The sequence below is a fragment of the Lampris incognitus genome, chromosome 10 (genome assembly GCF_029633865.1).
Source record: "Lampris incognitus isolate fLamInc1 chromosome 10, fLamInc1.hap2, whole genome shotgun sequence".
In the NCBI taxonomy this organism is placed as follows: Eukaryota; Metazoa; Chordata; class Actinopteri; order Lampriformes; family Lampridae; genus Lampris; species Lampris incognitus.
This window is the reverse complement of record NC_079220.1, coordinates 53,448,134-53,467,363: the sequence shown is the minus strand read 5'-3', so window position 1 is coordinate 53,467,363 and position 19,230 is coordinate 53,448,134. Positions and strand designations below refer to the sequence as shown.

Genomic DNA, 19,230 nt, shown 5'->3' with positions numbered 1-19,230 from the left:
CTCCCAGTGTCTGCGTGGGAGCTCCCGTTTCCTCCCACAGTCCAAAGACGTGTCAGTCAGGTGAATCGGAGATATTGAATTGCCCCTAGGTGTGAGAGTCTGCCCTACGATGGACTGGCGAATTGTTCAGCCTTCTGCGAAATGAGCGCTGGGATCAACTCCAGCACCCCACGGCCCTAATTAGGATAAGCGTCTTGGAAAACAAGTGAGTGCAGGGCTCTCTCTCTCTCTCATATATATATCTATATATATATATATAGATATATATATATCTCAGTGGCTTTTCTTATTTTAATAGCCAGTTTTCATACACACTCACTTCATATTTCACAGAGACACGTTCTCATAGGTTGTTCTTAATCTGTAACTAAACCGCAAATATTTTGGCCTTACTTGGTAAAGGTACAATTCTACTTAGCGGTATGCACCTAAAACCTTGTGTGAAAATCCAAAACATGTTAGGTCCCACTGAATCAATGCGCATATATAAATAAATACACACACACACACCAATATGCCAAAACATTAAAACCACCTGCCCAATATTGTGTCGATCCCCCTCGTGCCGCCAAAACAGCTCTAACCCGCCGAGGCACCGACTCCACAAGACCTCTGAAGGTGTCCTCTGGTATCTGGCACCAAGATGTTAGCAGCAGATCCTTTAAAGCTCTGTAAGTTGCAAGGTTTCACTCCCCCACGCGCATTAATGAGCCCTGGGCATCCACGACCCTGTCGCCAGTTCACCGGTCGTCCTCCCTTGGACCACCTTTGGTAGGTACTGACCACTGCGTACCGGGAACCGACCACTCTGTATATACTGTACTGTGCATTGGGCGGCACGGTGGTTAGTGCGGTCGCCTCACAGCAAGAAGGTCTCGAGTTCGAGCCCTGGGGTTGTCCAACCTTGGGGGTTGTCCCGGGTCGTCCTCTGTGTGGAGTTTGCATGTTCTCTCCATGTCTGTGTGGGTTTCCTCCGGGGGCTCCGCTTTCCTCCCACAGTCCAAAGACATGTAGGTCAGGTGAATCGGCCGTACTAAATTGCCCCTAGGTATGAATGTGTGTGTGTATGTTGCCCTGTGTGATGGCCTGGCAGCCTGTCTGATGGCGTCTCCCCGCCTGCCACTCAGTGGCTGCTGAGATGGGCTCCAGCATCCCCGCAACCCTGAGAGCAGGATAAGCGGGTCGGATAATGGATGGATGGATGTACTGTCCATTGTACGTGGACTGGTGCACTCTGTCATGTCCATCTACCTCAGGCATGTGTGTAAGTAAGCTGCTAACATCTATTTCGGCATCTCTGATATATTCTCTGCACCGCTGCACTTTACCACCTCTTATTCCACCTGTATAAGTCAGTCCTTGTGCGTTTAACTAAAGATTGTTGCGTTGTAGTGTTGTTATTCTATGTTAAGTACACTGAGAGAGCCACGAAACTAGAGTCAAATTCCTTGTATGTGCAAACCTACATGGCCAATAAACATGATTCTGTGACACCCCGCAAGACCTGCCGTTTTGGAGATGCTCTGACCCAGTTGTCCAGCCATCACCATTTGGCCCTAGTCAAGGTCGCTCAGACCCTTACACTCGCCCATTTTTCCTGCTTCCAACACATCAACTTCAAGAACCGACTGTTCACTTGCTGCCCCATATATCCACCCCTTGACAGGTGCCACTGTAATGAGAAAACCAGTGTTATTCATTTACCTGTCAGTAGGGCTGTGCGATATGACGACATATATCGTGTCGTTTCGTATTAAGCTCTATCGTTTATTGTGTTGTGTCGCAAATCACACTCTTGACGGCCATATTTTTCGTCATTTAGACCCTTTCTGCTCTTTGCACAGCACGGACGCAGGCAGGAAATTTGCATGAAGGCAATACAAACAAACATGGAGGACAGTGGAGGTAATGCAGAACGGGGTAATTCTGAACAGGACTCCGACCAGCCAGGACAAATCGAGGAGCTTGTACCGAGGAGGGGCTACTTCTACTGCATGGACGTGGTTTCGGTATGAAAAGTCTGACATGGACCAAAAAACCGTACCCTGCAAAATATGCTGCACGCCGGTCCCCACAACAGACTCAAACGCCACTAGCCTCTTTTACCACCTACACAAGAATCATGTCAAACAGTACGGAGAGTCCACGGACGAGCCGCAAAAGCACAGCCGAGTGCTCAGAACAAACCCCAGACTCAGACGTTGCAAGAGGCTTTTGCCCAAAATCTAAAATTAATATTTTATATTTTGTTACATTCTGAATTGAAAATTTGCACAAAGGTTCTAAAAGCAGAAAAATAATCAAATATAAGTACCTTTTATTTGGAGTTTGCATGTTCTCCCCGTGTCTGCATGGGTTTCCTCCGGGGGCTCTGGTTTCCTCCCACAGTCCAAAGACATGCAGGTCAGCTGAATCAGCCGTACTAAATTGTCCCTAGGTATGGTGACTCTGTGTGTGTGTGTGTGTGTGTGTGTGTGGGGGGGGGCTGTGTGATGGACTGGCGGCCTGTCCCAGGGTGTCTCCCCGCCTGCCGCCCAATGACTGCTGGGATAGGCTCCAGCATCCCCGTGACCCTGAGAGCAGGATAAGCGGTTCAGATAATGGATGGATGGGACCTTTTATTTGTCAAGTATATAAATCAGAATGTAATAAGTAATAGGCCTTTCATTGTGGTCATTTTATATAAACTATCCACTGAATTTACAGAAAATGTGCTATATCGTGATATGTATTGTTATCGTGATATGAATGACCTATAACGTGATATGAGATTTTGGTCATATCGCACAGCCCTACCTGTCAGTGGTTTTAATGTTTTGGCTGATTGGTGTGTCTGTGTGAGATATATATAGCGGTTTCTCTTATTTCAATAACTAGTTTTCATACACACTCATCCATTATAATTCACACAAATTTATAGGTGGTTCTTCATGTGTAACTAAACCTCAGATACTTTGGCCTTATTTCTTACAGGTAGTAAGTAAAGTGCAAAAACAACAAAACAAAACAAGAACAAATGCTCATGTAAATTCTATAGACACTCGCTAGAGGGGCACTGTTTGACAGTCACGACCAAATGTCACAATATCCCATTCCACCCAAACACTCAAATTCCCAGGTGCTTTCTTCATGCAAGGGCCGTCTGCACCTCTACCTCTTCAGGGGATGTAATGATGTACTCTTCTTGCTGCTCCACCACCTCTATGCCCTCCTCAGTCTCGTCCTCGCCGGTGGTAACCATAGTGACAGTGCCCTCAGGCGTCTCTATTGTGCCTGTCATGGCCATGAGCGTGCCGTTGCTAATTGCGGAGGCCAGCGTCATGGCCACCTGCTCCGTAAGGCTCTCCGGTGTGGCAATGGTGATGGTGTCGCCGCCATCGGAGATGGACGGACCCTCCTCGCCTACTGCAACGTTGCGTACGATGATCTGGTGGCCGCCTGTGCCACCAGCGGCACATGACTGGCTGACTATCTGTTGTACCACTTTCATGATGTGGCTGCCCATCTGGAAGTGTAATGTGGGAGTTTTGGAGAACTTTAATGCGTGTTGGACAAGTGGGGTCACGTTGTGTGAGAACTCTTTGACGATCAGACAAGACAAGAGCATATCAGACTCATACTACGTCCACTGTGACATATATTCTAAAGCCTCAGTATTTTTAATTAACAGTATATTACTACTACTACTACATCCTCAATCAGCTACTCCATGTATGCTCTCGCTACGTGTGTATTTGTATGTGTGTGAGTGTGTGGTTGTGTCTGCTGACCTGATTCTGTTCATCTTGGATAAGTGTAACCTCTTCTCCTTGCACTGCCTCCTCTGCGGGTGTCTGGTGGACAGGAGAGAAACACAGCGACTAAACGATGGACCGTCTTACACCCAACATGTGAGAGCGGCATGTTGAATCAGCTAACTAACGTAAATTTTTTTTTAATATCATGTTAATGTTTTATACTTAAGGCATAATTAGGACAGCATAAATTGTTAAGTATTGTGTCTCAAAATATTAGTTTTCACCGTGGATATTTATTCAGTCGGCTGGCTGAGAAAGTTGGATTTATGTAGGACACTGGCTTGTTCTGAGAGTGCGTGTCAGAGCCCCCGCGCTGTTCAGGATTAGTGCTGCAGCCAGGCAGAACAGAGCTCCGCATAGGCGAAAGCAGCTGCCAAAGGATGCTCGCAACTTTATCGTGTACAGTTCTGCATCCTGCCAATCAAAAAACACCGGGTTGGCTGTCAATCACAGATGGCCTTTCCTGCTTTGGAAAAGTGGTACTTCAATTACAAATCAGAGTACGCCATCTAAACTCTTTCACTGCAAAAAAAACGCCACCTCTGGATTGTTGCTGTAGGCTACCTAAAAGTAAAAAGACCAAATTTGTTCAATCGCATGAAAACCATCTCAAAATCCAGTATGACTGCATGTAGATCCCACACAGCAGAGGTCCGTCCCCCTCCTCTCTCCCCGCTACACAAATGTGTGTAAAAGAAACGCTGGAAAGTTGCCCCCCTCTGTCAGGTTTTTGCCGCCACCAGAGACGGTCACATATTTCTTGAAAAATACATTACCCAAATGTTCAGTGTTAAAAACTAAGTGTTTTGTGGGACTACGCAACACTCTGGATATAGACCTACACAATCCCCTCCAAGTATCCATTTGTTTCTGGATACTTGTTTTCACAGCCTTTTAAACCAAGAATTCTAAAAAAATAAAATTAAAATAAAAAATTGAGACCGGTTTCTAGACACTAAAGGAAACATTCAAAGTGCTAAAAAATGTTCTTGTATAAAGTAATGTAGAACAGCTTCTACCCCAGAGCCATACGAGAACCGAACCCAGCCAAACACGGACAGTCCAGGACCCGTGTAACTATCAACAGTGAAACACTAAGTTACATTTATAGAACACTGCACGGATGTCCTCATTCAACTGCACCTTTGTATCTATGCATTCCTGAAGGGCCACGGGGCCACTTCAATCCAGCAAATGTGCAATATCCTTAAGTGCAATATCTCAGCTGCTAATAATTTTTTTAATCATATTGTTTTATCTCATTGTTTTATAGAGATAGGGTATAGTATAAATATATTATATATATATAGCTAGTTTGAACTCTGTTGTTTTGTTTTTTTGCTATTTTCTCCCCAACTGTATCCTGCCAATTACCCCACTCTTCCGAGCTGTCCCGGTTGCTGCTCCACCCCATCTGCCGATCCGCGGAGGGCTGCAGACTACCACACGTCTCCTCCCATACATGTGGAGTCGCCAGCCGCTTCTTTTCACCTGTCAGTGAGGAGCTTCGCCAGGGGGACATAGCGCGTGGGAGGATCACACTATTCCCCCCCTCCTCCCCCAAACAGGCGCCCCGACCGACCAGAAGAGATGCTAGTGCAGCGACCACCAGGACACATACCGACATCCGGCTCCCCACCTGCAGACACGGCCAATTGTGTCTGCAGGGATGCCCGACCAAGCCGGAGGTAACACGGGGAGTCGAACCGGAGATCACCGTGTTGGTAGGCAACGGAATAGACCGCCACGCTACCCGGACGCCCTCATCTGTTTTTAATTGTTTGTCATGTGTAAATTAGGGCTGAACAAGTTGGGAAAATAATCTAATTGTGATTTTTTTTAGACCAATATTGCGACTGCGATTTAGTATGTGATTTTTTTTCAAAGTTCATCATCTTCTGTGTTATCCACTAAACACAGCAATAAATCATTCTACAGTATGACCAACACAACACAACATATAAACTGCTCTTTCCTGAAAGAGGAACAACAAAGCACTGCAGAGCAACAGGCCCGGTGTGAACATTAATATGAAAATAAATACGACTCTTACTGATCTCCAGGCAGCAACCATAACAAATCACACAAACTGAAGTGCATAAACATAAAAACTAACAAATCTGTGGCTCTACCACTCCAAAAATATTTAGATAACCTAAAGTTGTTGTAATAACCATGTAATATGCAAACATGGGGATTGTACTTTTTAATAAAATCTAAAAAGAAAAAGACACACTGGGTGATCATTAATATAAATATTAATCTTACTGCTCTACAGTCAGTTACAGTAACAAACCACACAGACTGAAGACTTAAATCTCTAGTCTGACATAGTGGCTCTGCCAGCCACTATGTCATCCTACTGTACCGTTCTCAGTATCTCACAGGTTTTTTTGCCAGGAAAACCAGCATATCGACTTTTAATGGTTTTAAGGACGAACGAGTACAAGTTACCATACTCCCGGCGGTGCTAAACAGACGGTCTGAGGGGGAACTTGTGGCTGTAAAGATACTTGCAGGCCAACTTAGATTAGATTAGATTGTTTTATTAGCCACACGACCAAGGCCGGTGGAATTTGTTTTTGGTACACATTAAACTCTGCAGCATAATACATACATGCACAACAACAGACACTCCACAAATTATCACGAACAATACAGTTACACAATAACAGAAATAAACACATCACACATCACAATAAGGTGAATGGTGGGGGCGTCCGGGTAGTGTGGCGGTCTATTCCGTTGCCTATCAACATGGGAATCGCCAATTCGAATCCCCGTGTTACCTCCGGCTTGGTCGGGCATCCCTACAGACACAATTGGCCATGTCTGCGGGTGGGAAGCCGGATGTGGGCATGTGTCCTGGTTGCTGCACTAGCGCCTCCTCTGGTCAGTCAGGGCGCCTGTTCGGGGGGGAGGGGGAACGGGGGGGAATAGCGTGATCCTCCTATGCGCAACGTCCCCCTGGTGAAACTCCTCACTGTCAGGTGAAAAGAAATAGCTGGTAACGCCACATGTATGGGAGGAGGCATGTGGTAGTCTGACCCCCCCCCCCCCCCGGATCGGCAGAGGGGGTGGAACCGCGACAGCTCGGAAGAGTAGGGTAGTTGGCCCAAGGATACAATTGGAGAGAAAAGGGGGGGGGAATTACAAAACAAAACAAATTAGGTGAGTGGTGGTATTTATGCCAATGGTGTGTTAGGAGGGACTATAGGGAGGAATTCAGAATCCTGATGGCCACAGGAAAAAACTGAAGCATTTAGTCTTAGGGGACAGTGATCTATAGCACCTCCCTGAGGGAAGGAGCTGGAACAGGTGATGAGCAGGATGTGAGGGGTGGGAGATTATCTTCTTTGCTCGCTTTACAGTCTGGTTAGTATGTAGAGGTTCAGCTGAGGGGAGTGGGTTGTCTGTGATTTTGGATGCCTTGTTGACAACCCGCTGCAGTTTTTTCCATGTTTGACTGTCCATGCCATCATACCATACTGTAATACTGTAATAGAAGATGATGGACTCGATAATGGCTGAGTAAAACAGAACGAGCAGTTGATGTTTGATGCGGTATTTTTTAAGCTGCCTAAGAAAGTAAAGTCGTTGTTGAGCTTTTGCAATGATGTGTTCAGTGTTAATTTTCCACTTCAGGTTATTGTCGATTTATGTTCCAAGGAATTTAAACGAGTCGGTGGTGGTGATGAGGTCGCCGTTCATTTGTATGGGTGTTTTGGGATTCAGAATGCATCGGAAGTCAATAATGAGTTCTTGGGTTTTGGCTGTATTAAGCAGAAGATTGTTGCTTGCGCAGCAAGTGACAGCTTGGTCTACTTCAGTGCGGTAATGGGTTTCATCGACCTCATCATTTCATCATCAACTTGCTCAGCCATAGAAAGTTGATCTTGTGCAGCTTCCACCAGGCCAGGGGATCTTCATCTCCATTGGCGGCAGGGGTCATCAGGAAACTATTCAACTCAGCCTCCACGACATCTTCAAGTTGCACAGGCAAAGCAGGAGATGCCACACTGGTCTTGCAAAAGCTGCCGAGAGACTTCTTTGCCTTTTCTGCAGAGGGATTTGCACTTCGAGGCTTTAAAACGGTTTCAGTACGAGACCTCGTCTCTTGCCAGATTAAAATAAGTAAGTAAGTAAGTAAATAAATAAATAAATAAATAACAGCCATTAGTTCTGCAGTGAAGGATAAATATATATATGTGTGTGTGTGTGTGTGTGTGAGAGAGAGAGAGAATAACATTGTCAGTATCGTAGTCAAGAACATTCTTGTTATTTTTACTATTATTATTAGACTTTATCTTAACTTGGTCATATATTGCTGACTGTTCCATTTCAGTCTTCAGTCGGGTCTTAATGGCAGGGATGTGGTCTGCGCTGATGTACTGTGTTTTGAACCTCAGGTCCCGAAATGACACGACATCCAAAAGCTCCTGGGTATCAGAATCGTTATATTTGTCATAGAGGTACGCCAGGACCTTGGTTTTAATCGACCGAGAAAAGTCAGTGTCTTCATCGTCTTCAGCCAGGACTGATGTAGCCAGAAGATGGAGAACTGGCTTGAGGTAGGAGATGCTGACGTACTCCTCTGCAGAAAGAACATGTGGAAATTCCTGGAGAGGATGTAGCACCCTGTGAATGGACACTAACACATCAATATCCTGCCAGGTCGGGACAAGGGGGCGTGCATTTCGATCACCTGGCAATACCTGGGATATGGTCTTGGTCTGTTCCAGCAGTCCTGCAATCATCATTTCTTGTTGGGCACTCAGTTATGAGGGTGTGCTCAGGAAGACTGAGCTCCCTCTGTGCCTCAGTGATTGCTACCTTCTTCTTCCAACTGTGGGAGAAGTGCCCCACCAGCTTCTTGCACAGCGCTGTTGCTCTTGACACTGTCATCTTTCATTGCATTTTCTGAAAGAAATGAAAAAAAGATTAGTGTACTTTATACAATTTAAGTTGTGTGTTACTAGGCTATCACAAGCACACACATGCACGCACACATCATCATAAACTTGAGGAAACAGGATGAGGAACCTGCTCCCTTATACATCGGAGGAGACATGTTGGAGAGAGTGACCAGCTTCAAATTCCTTGGCACACCCATCTCCCGGGACCTCACATAGACTGTCAATACAACCTCCCTGGTGAAGAAGGCACAGCAGCGGTTTTACTTTCTAAGGACACCAAGGACAGCTAATTTGTCCCAGCTGCTGCTGGTGTCCTTCTATTACTGCTCCACAGAAGGCATCTTCACTTATGGCATCTTAGTGTGGTGTGCCAGTTGCACTGTGGCTGATAAGCTAGCTCTGCAGGGAGTGATTAAGTCAGCACAGAAAACCAGTGGCACCCAGCTACCTTCACTTGAGGACATATACAGATCCCGTTGCCGACGTCAGACCACAAACATAATCAAGGACTCATCTCACCTTTTCACTCTGCTGCCCTCTGGGAGGTGCTATAGGTCTTTCAAGACCCGCACTTGTTGACTTTTGAAAAGTTTCTACCCAAGTGCCATTAAGAACTGAACTCTGTTAACCAACTCTAAGGTTGCAATAATATCTTGAAACTGCAAGAACACCTGTACATTTTGGCATGTACAATAAAATAAACTGACTCGGGTTAGTGCAATACACAGACTGACTATTTATCTAGTGTAATAGATATTACACTTGTTTTTACATTTACGCATACAATCTGTATGTTGATTGTGCCGCAAATGTGTCTATTTGTGTGTGTATATATATATATTTTTTTTTAAATCTTGTTTGTACCACTGGGGAGCTGCACTTAATTTCATTGTGCAGCTGTGCAATGACAAATAAAGGCCTTCATTCATTCATGCACAAATGCACACACACAAACAAACACACAAAAATTCTGAAAAAAAAACTTACCAATGGCAAGATATAACTGGTGGCTGAGACACTGGAGCCTGGTCCACTTGCTAAGCCCCGCAGCCTTCACCATGTTCCCTGCATTGTCTGTCGTGAGGCAGACATGTTTTTCTTCATCGAGGTCCCTGCTGGCTAGCCCTTCTCTCAGGCCGGCTGCAATGTTCTCCCCCGTGTGGTCGCCCGGGAAGTAAGCAGTCTGAAGACAGCGAGCTCTGAGGTCGAATTCTTCATTGATTAAATGCACGGTCAGACTCGGATAGGGTTCCACTGTCCGCCTCGACCACATGTCTGTGGTAGTAGCAAAAAAACTCTTGCTGCTTTTAGCTCCAATGCGACTCTGCCTGCACGTTCTACATAGCTCCAGTATGGCAACCTGGGTGAAATACATCCAGTGTCTTTACCAAAGCTGTAAACCTGGCCTTGGTCATCGTGTTGAGGGGCATCACATCTTTCCCTATGAACCGCGCTATTGCCTGAGTAATTTTGCGATGCCGTTTTAAATCTCGTTCATATGGAGATATGCTCGCAAACATTTTGGTCAGTGATCCCTGCCGGGTGGTATTCGGCCTACCTGACACAATGGTGGTCAGGTTTTTAGCCACGCAATTGTCATATACGGCCCTGTGATGCTTTCTTAAATAACAGGTTTGCAGTGTTGCCCCATGTTGTAGCTATGGTAGCAAGGCATGTTCTGCACAATACCCAACTCTGTTCAGCATTTTCTTTCCTAAATCCAAAATAGGTCCAGACAACTGACGTACTGCTCCTCTTTGATCGATACTAAAGTCACCTTTTCAGTGTTCGGTTCCGCCAAGGCCATTTTCACAAGACAGTAACATTACTGCTAAAGTCAAAGCGTAGCGTGGCAAGTTGTTTAATTCATTTGCTGCTCTCACTCGCATGTCCCATGAGAGTAGGGTAGCGTGTGTGTACATGAACCCCACATGGTCAGGTGTTTCCAACCCTTTGATTGGTTATGTAACATTTAAAAAAAAAAATTTAATCGCAGCCTTTGTGATTTGAAAATTGCGTTCTATTACATCGTGATTTCGGCTTGAGTTCCATTAATCATTCAGCCCTATAGTGTAAACTGCTACTCATTTCATTGTACTTTATTCTATTCTAGTGCAACTACAGTTATGATCGACAGTGACTGATAAGGTAATTTTACACAAAGTAGTTTAAGCTTATCTTGTTTAATTACACTGAACAGAGATTATGTTAAAAGAAAAAAAGATTAATATGCATTTTTCTTATTATCATAAACACAAGCAAGTTAGGCTGACTCAGGGTATTGGTCCACACACACGCTTTAAATGATGACCTTTTAACCAGGTTCTGATAATATTTTTTATCCAACTGATCCATTATGAACTGTGAGCTACACACAGCCCGACACTAACATGACTAAACTGAATCAGTGAACGGAGAGCAATGACGTAAACTAAGTGATGAATGTGAGACGAGCAATAAGCAGGACTTTAACAACCTCCCCCTTTCCCCTCTCACCCCTATAATGTACTCCTGTGTGTCGGCCACCACAGAGGAGAACTCCACCAGGACAGCGTGGGGATCCTCTGAGATGATGGTTGCTGGAGCTATACTGTCAGCGGATGCCTGCTCCTCCGTTACTGCCACCTGCTGCTCAGTGGGCATGTCTTTAGGGCAACCCCCTAGAAGAAAAAACAAAACAAAAACAACAAAGCGCACTATTAAGGGGAAATTGGGTTAACAGCAGAACGACCAAGGCCGTCATTTCGACGGTTTTGGATTTTCAAAGTTTAATAACTTTGCAAAAAAAAAAGATACAGACCCGCCGCTCCATGAGTGCGCCTAAAATTGCACATATTTTCATTAAAATTAGTTTTAGATCAATTGCACAAAAAAAGTTATGAGCTACCAAAAATGACCATGAGCTGTCAAAAAGACGGCTCGTAATTTGCGTGTGACCATGTGCTGACGCACGTCACTATTTATGACATGTGTTGGTCGCATCATTTCCTTCGTGGAGTTCATTGCTCCGTCCTAGAAACACACTAGCGTCCTCCAGTGCAGAGTAATAAACTTGATTTTTGATTATTGCCAATATGTCTGGTTACAGACACCGTTTCAGATGCACCATGAGTACCACCGAGGCGTTGGAGTATTTACAGGCATTGAACAGCGGCCATTTTAAATCGTTTGAAAAATAGTATTAAAGTTGTTAAAATGTTAATTTTGGTGTCAGTCGTTTCTTAACAGACATACTAACATATGTAATGTATTAATATCTCAATTGGGTATTTAGCTTGACAACCGTAATCTTGACAAACCGTGGTCATTCTCGTAGTTTTTTAATTCCGGTCGTTGTTTGGGACTGTTTCAATATTTATTTTCAGTTCTTTTTTTTACATTTCACGTTTTATAGGCCTTGTTACGTTTGTTAGATTAGCAATATGTGTTTTCTGTTCTGTTTTTCAGGTAATATTTTCACTTTTTCAATTTTGCTATTCAAGTTCGACATGTCTCTCTGAAGTTTAAATTGTTTAAAAATAGTATGGGGTCCGCGGTGGTGTAGCGGTCTAAGCATCGGCTTTGTGTCGATGCAGTTGCCCACTGGGGACCGGGGTTCGTGCCCTGGTCTTGTCAGATCAGACTATGGCCGGACTCAATGAAGCAGCAATAATTGGCAACGCTGTCTCCGGGAGGGGGGCGGAGTCGGCTTGTGTCCGTCACATGAATGCATCTCTGTGTGTGTCGGAAAAAGCTGTGGTTCGGCCTGGATTCGCCTTGTCACGAAAGTGGTGAGGCGTCTCCTTCGAGACTGCCGGCTGGAGAGATGCAGTTGGCGACCGCATGCAGTACGAGGGTGGGTGTTTGAACTAAAATAGGGATTGATTGGCCACTAAACTGGGAGAAAAAGGGAAAAATCAGGAAAAAAAAAGTATTATAGTTGTTAAAATGTTAATTTTGGTGTCAGTCATTTCCTAACAGACATACTAACAATGCATTAATATCTCAATTTGGTATTTATCTTGACAGAATATAGAGTTTAAAAACTGGCCGCCAGTTTGACCGCCCATGGTAATTTTAGGTAGGAGTGAAATCCTCGTCGTTTTAGTGTTAACACTGCTGCAAATAGTCATTGCAATGGGTTAGCTTTTCTCTTCGATCTTTCAGCAACAGGGCGTTGTGTAGTGCATTGTACTCATCATATGTTGTCCATATATAATTAATCCAAGCACAAACCTGTAACACATTTACATCAGTAACTCAACAGTTTGATACTGTCAATCATCCTGACCTTTGGCACGCATATGGCGGTTAAGTGTCCCGTGTTCTGCAAAGCCACGTCCGCACTTTGAACACTTGAAGGGCCTCTCTCCGGTATGGTGACGGATATGGCGCACAAGAGAACCTTTCTCCCTGAAGCCTCTAAAGCAGAACTGGCACACATATGGCTTCTCCTCCCCGTGGGTGCGCTGGTGCACCTGCAAAGCATTCTGAACAGGTGGTGTATGTGTGTACTGCTGGCCAGAGATTTCAGATTACTCAATGAAAGGTCGGTTAGCGGAAAACTGCTCATGAAATGATAAAATACGACGACAGGTCAGTTTAAGCATGATCAGAACAAAAGCCTTGAGAATAAAAACGGCTTTGCATTAGGAAAGTTTGTCAAATAATAACCTTGGTCTTGTACCCCTTGTTGCATCTGGCACACCGGTAGGGCCTTTCGTCCGAGTGAGCTCTCATGTGCTCACGCACATGCCCGATGGTCTTGTACAGCTTGCCACACTCGCCGCATTTGTATCGCCTTTCACTGACATGAACCTCCATGTGTTTCTTCAGTAGATAGCCAGTCAGGAACTCTTTGTGACACCGGGTGCACTTAAAGGGCTTGTAACCTGCACAGACAAAAAAGAAAAATCCACACGGAGAATGGAAAGTTTGTTTATGGTTCCGCACAATAGTTGTGCAGATGTAGACATGATATGCTGTGAAAAACTGCATTTATTTGGAGTAGCTAATTTTTTCATAGCCCTTTCATCCCAACTCATTGAAATTAGGCTCAGGATTTAGAGGTGGCATGCACTAATAGTGGATATAGTTATTATTGGATCTGGACTTACCCAAATGACCTTTGACATGAAAGCGCAGGTAGTTCAGCCCTTTGAAGGATCGACTGCAGTGTGGACACTTGTGCAACTTTGACGGAGCCCGATCATCCTCTACGTCTTTTATTTCCTGGTAGAAAAGAGGAGAAATAGGTTTGCAGGGTACAACCAAACTAAATGACTGTATTAAATCTGTCTATGCGAATAATCCATAATCTATCTGAATCCAAAACTAACCTTCAGATCAAACTGTTTTTATCAAAGACCTTTGACTGGCTTTAAATACAGAACAATGCCCTTGCAAAACCTTGATGGTCAGTCTCACTTGTCCCCCTCTCACCTCTCCTTCAATCTCGACACACATCTCTGTGACCTGGACATCAGTCATTCTGTCCTCAGCATCAGGACAGTCAAAGATGACTTTACGCATCTCCTCGGCTTCCTGCAGTTCCTCCTCCACCGTCTCATTGGTCTTGAGGGCAACGCCAGAGTTGATGACGGCTTGGCAGATTAGATTGTTACCTGTTTCTGCTGCCGCCGCCAGGGCCTCAGCCTGAGATTGCTCTACAACAACCTGCTCGCAAAGAGACAGAGCAACGGGTCCAACAAGAGCTACAAAAAAAGACCTACGATTTTGAGAAGATCTAAAAATCAAATCAACTCATTAAAATCTATTGTGTAGCACATTTAATATATAAAAATGAGAGCAAGAGGGAAAAAGAAAGAGAGAAAACAAGAAAGAGACAGACAGACTAGCAAAAATTTCAATATGCGATACCATTTTCAATACCACAGAAAAGATGAATAAATAAAAATTCCACAAAACAAACATTTTTTACTGAACAACTTCTATTTATCATAGCAGAAAAAGTAGGGCTGGGCAACAATTCAATATTATTGTCCATTGTCTTTCAATAGTATTTGTATTAGAATGAAACTTGGGGTCATGATATCGACATTATCATGTCGATATCATGTAAAATTAAATACCAGTCCTGCAGGGCTTGTATTGAGCTTGATATCTTTGTAAAAATACGTATCGATATATCGATATTTTTGACATCCAGAGTAGTTGGTATCCAATACTAGCTATGCCTTCCAAAAACAATCCCATTACCATAAATTTCCACACTTTCTTTGACATCAATTTTAGATAGCCTAAGAAGCACCATTGCCCCCCACCCAAAAAAAAAAAGAATTTTGCTTTGACTGATAGTTGTATTCCAAAAAGGGCCTTCAGGTGGATTAAGGATTATGGTCAACTCACTTGTTGTTCCTCTGTTGCTCCGTCCACCTCCATGGCAAAGTGCGCTTGGTGGATGACCTCCTGAGAGTCGGCCTCTACCACACTTATTGATGTAGCCTGAGGCTCCTCCACCTCCTGTTCCTGTGGCTGCTGCTCCAGTACCACCAAGTCCTGCTGGTCAGTCAATTGAGCAGCTGCAGCCTCCACACCTATACAAATTACAAAGTTTTGTCTACAACTCAATGAATCATCATCATCATAACCCCCCCCCCCCAAGACATTTGAAATAACTGCCAGTCACAACAAGAGTGAAAATATAACAGCTTTAATGTACCTGAACATCCAAGTTTTGTTTAGTGAAGTGGAATTGCTAACCGCTGTTTAAGAAGCTGGCTTTTTCAATAAGGTTTTACCCACAGAAAATGACAGCTACTGAGCATTTCTTCCATAACAATCCTGACCTTTTTGAATTCCGTCCTTGCTGACAAGGATCTCCTTGTACTGAATGAAACGGATCTTCTCTGTACAGGGGGTGATGGATTTGAGGTGTCTGCTGAGAGCGCCCGACTCTCTGAATGACAGACCACATAGGGTACAGCGGTATGGACGCTCATCTGCAAGAACACGGACAGAAATCAGCCAGATGCCTTTCAAGGATACAATTTCACTCTTGGTTATAACACATGCACAATACCTTTGTCATCCTCCCTTAAGAGATGACCTCAACTGAAGAAACTCATGACAAACAATAAGTGAACACTTCTGCCTCTCATAAGGCAAGAGGAGAAAGGGGGGGGGGGCTTTTTATCATGACATATCCATGGCTGTAATAAATACACAGCAGAAGTTATCAGGCTTGAAGAGAGTCCCAGTTTCTGATACAGTTTCTGATATTGTTTTTCAAAAAATATTTTGTCCTTTCCCCTTAGACAACTTAGACCCAAAGCGGTCATCCATGTCAACCATTCTTGACACTGGGCTGATTTTACAACTTAATTTGATCGCATTTTGATCATATTATCCATAAATCCTTTGCCGTCACCTGTAGCGGTGTCAAGTTGGTGGCATGCAAATGGAATTAACCCTAGTGGCCACAGAAATCGCTACTAAACAGAATTTACATAGTGGGACCAAAAGTAGGATTCCTTTTCAAATACAAGGTGCCTAGTTTTAAATAGTGCGGGAATGTGAGGAAATCATGAATGACATCAATATACAATGCATAAATAAAAATACTGAAAATGGAAAATACACAACAGTTGAACAGACAATGCTCTTATATTTGTATGCACAATCTTTCAATCCAACCACCTCTCAGAGCAATTAATAGTGGGATATACTTAATTTATTCATTAATAAATATATAATACTTGAATCTTGCATCTTATACCCTTTACAGAAGATGGAAAACTAGAGACTGAGGGGAAGCAAATACCCCCTTGATTAATAATACAAGCTACATCAGAATTGCCACTGGAATGGAAGACATCCTGGCACTTTGGGGATTCCCTGATCAAGTCAAGGGATGTAAACATCCAGAAAAATGTATTTAAATTAGAACAGAATGCATACATGCATCCCCAGCACCTACAGTTCATTTTGTTCTGTACCTGTGTGTCGACGATTGTGGCGAATCAGGGAACCTTTAGTACGGAAGGCAGTGCCACAAAGCTCACAGGGGAAGTTCTTCTGCTCATTGTGAGTATTCATATGAGTTCTTAAAATGTTGGTCTTGTGAGGGAAAGGCAATGAAAATGTTTTAATACAACAGCAAAGTAAAAAGCAAAAATACATTGATTTATCAATTCTATAAATGTTCGTTAAAAGGTTTTAGTTACTATGTAGTACCAATATAGTCTAAAAAAAACCCACAAATGTGTTTGTGACTCACAGTTTTGAATGTCTTTTCACAAAGCTGGCAAATGTAGCGTCCCTCTTGGTTGACTTTGTAAACTGCCATGGCACTGTCTGTACAGTCAGATTTCTCCTCTTTAAGTACACCTGACTGCTCAACAGCTTTCGATGAGGCGATTCTCTTCCTACGACCTCGACCCAACTGACCCCCTGCCTCATCTAAGGGCAGAGTGACGTGAACATTTACTCAACTAGATTTTTAAAAGAAATGCCACAAAGACCGCAACAAAGCGGACGCACCGTTAATTTTGGACTTCTCTAGCACATCTGAAGCTGCGCTCGTATCCATTTTCACCGCTGAGGCAGAGTCTCCATTTGCTGCAGAAAACTGCCACAAAAAAAAGTCCAGACAATGAACTCTGTCGAAAGACATCTGTAGAACCTGATAATGTAATAAATCCCCGATAATGTAATAACCCTGATAATGTAATAAAAAATGCACTTGAGGCCATTGAAAATGCAATAAAACCTGACAATGTAATAACTTCCTGATAATGTAATAAAATGATCCAACTGAGAAAAAACATGAGTGGAAGTAGCTTGGAGGTAGCTTTGAGGAAGAGTAGAGCATTCATGCACTTCCAACTTTGACCTGTCGGTGGCGCTAGACCTCTGGAGCTTGCGTTGCTTAAACAGCATCACCACTTGAATCCATTTATGGGTGGTCTGCTGTTAAATTATTACAATATTGGGGAATTATTACATTATCAGGACCAGGGAAATGAAGGCTAACCTGATAATGTAATAACGTCCCGTTAATGTAACACATTATTACATTATTGGTAAAAAGTTTATTACATTATTGGGAAATGCACTTTATTACATTATCGGGGAATTTATTACATTATCAGGTTCTGCAACGTCGCCGCAACACTCTAGTTTCGACCTCAATTGGCAAATGCTGCAAAATAATATATATATATATATATATATATATATATATATATATATATATATATATATATATATATATATATATATATATGTATGCAAGACTGGGTTGTGAGTATTGGTTGTGAAATATCAACATGCATCACATGTCCCCCCCCTAAACCAAGCTCTACCTCTTCGGCGTCATCCCGTGGATTCGCGTCGAGAGCCGGCGGCTCGGGGAGCCGCTTGCAGCGCTGGTGCAGCTTGTGTTGAATGAAAGCTTCGAGCGTGGAAAACTCGGCGTGGCAGCGTCCACATTTGTGCACGTCTTCATCTGCAAACGCGTCAAAAGACAAAATCAGTACACGCCACACGGCGTTGCCCGTAAATCCGATCTTGCCCGGCGGCTCGGCTAACGTCAACATGCTAACATGCTAGCACAAACGCCGCCGCCGCTTTGCCGCACGGGACTAGCGGGCAAAGCGGCGGAGAAGAAAACTAACGCCGCTAGCGGGCGGCTAGGCGCTAGCTGCACACGAAAAGGCCCAAACACAACAACTGGCGAAAAGAACGGCCGCTTTTGGAAAGAAAACGGTGTAAACCTTCGTCTCCAATTGTGGTCTGAATGGTGATGATGCTGCCGTGGTCCGTTTGTTTGCTCTCGCTCTCTGCCGTATGATTATTTTCCGCGTTCATGTCGTTCGAGTTCTCCGTCTCTGTCGCAACGCTGCCGCGGGCTTCTTCTTCGCCCCTCAGTTTAGCGGCAGAGCGCAAGCCGCGTCGAGGCGAACACCGCCACCTACTGTACAGGAGTGGGAGACCCGTCGTGTCGTTTTACCCCGTTTTCTCGCATTCGACCCACCGACCTGGCGTCGCTTGAGTAAACGGGGGTGATTTTTACCAGCCCCCCCTCTCCCTCTCCTTCTGCTCCCAGTGTCCCCCCCCCACCCCATCAGAGTCCACCCCCGTCCCGCCTCGCGGACTTTATCCTGTGACCTTTCTCTTTCCACTTCATACGTGATACAATGTAACGTTACATGTTCAGCGCTTTCTCTGTCGCCTCTGTTCGCACACTTATCACTGCCCCCCTTCCCCCCATTATAAGCAAAGTGCCATTTAATCCCGTGTCAGCCAATCTTAGTCTTGTCATTATGATTTCCTCTCCTCTGTTCCTTTCTTTATAATTCTCTGTTATGACAGGTTTTTGGTATTTTGTAATAACCCCCTTCCTTTCTGGTCTTCCTCCCACCTTTTCTGTCATATCTCCATTCCCTTTCCTCTCAGTAACTGCCTTTCCTTCTCCGTTTCCAAGTGGAACCGATGCTGTTATTTCTTTTCGCAATGCCGTTTTTGCTAGTTTATCTGCACACTCATTCCCTTTCAGTCCCTCATGTGCTGGTACC

The 19,230-nt window shown here is 44.1% G+C and overlaps 1 protein-coding gene across 1 annotated transcript; it reads right to left on the bottom strand.

Moving 5' to 3' along the window:
• Positions 1 to 943: 943 nt before the first annotated feature.
• Positions 944 to 18,550, bottom strand: e4f1 (E4F transcription factor 1). The gene is made up of 14 exons (XM_056288058.1): positions 18,430 to 18,550; positions 18,019 to 18,161; positions 17,195 to 17,282; positions 16,932 to 17,113; positions 16,651 to 16,771; positions 15,502 to 15,654; positions 15,062 to 15,249; positions 14,135 to 14,368; positions 13,810 to 13,924; positions 13,367 to 13,584; positions 12,984 to 13,182; positions 11,210 to 11,373; positions 3,771 to 3,833; positions 944 to 3,505 (listed from the first exon to the last, which is right to left on the bottom strand). The coding sequence occupies exons 1-14, from the start codon at positions 18,521 to 18,523 to the stop codon at positions 3,128 to 3,130; spliced, it is 2,340 nt and encodes a 779-aa protein (XP_056144033.1). The 5' UTR covers positions 18,524 to 18,550; the 3' UTR covers positions 944 to 3,127.
• Positions 18,551 to 19,230: the final 680 nt, after the last annotated feature.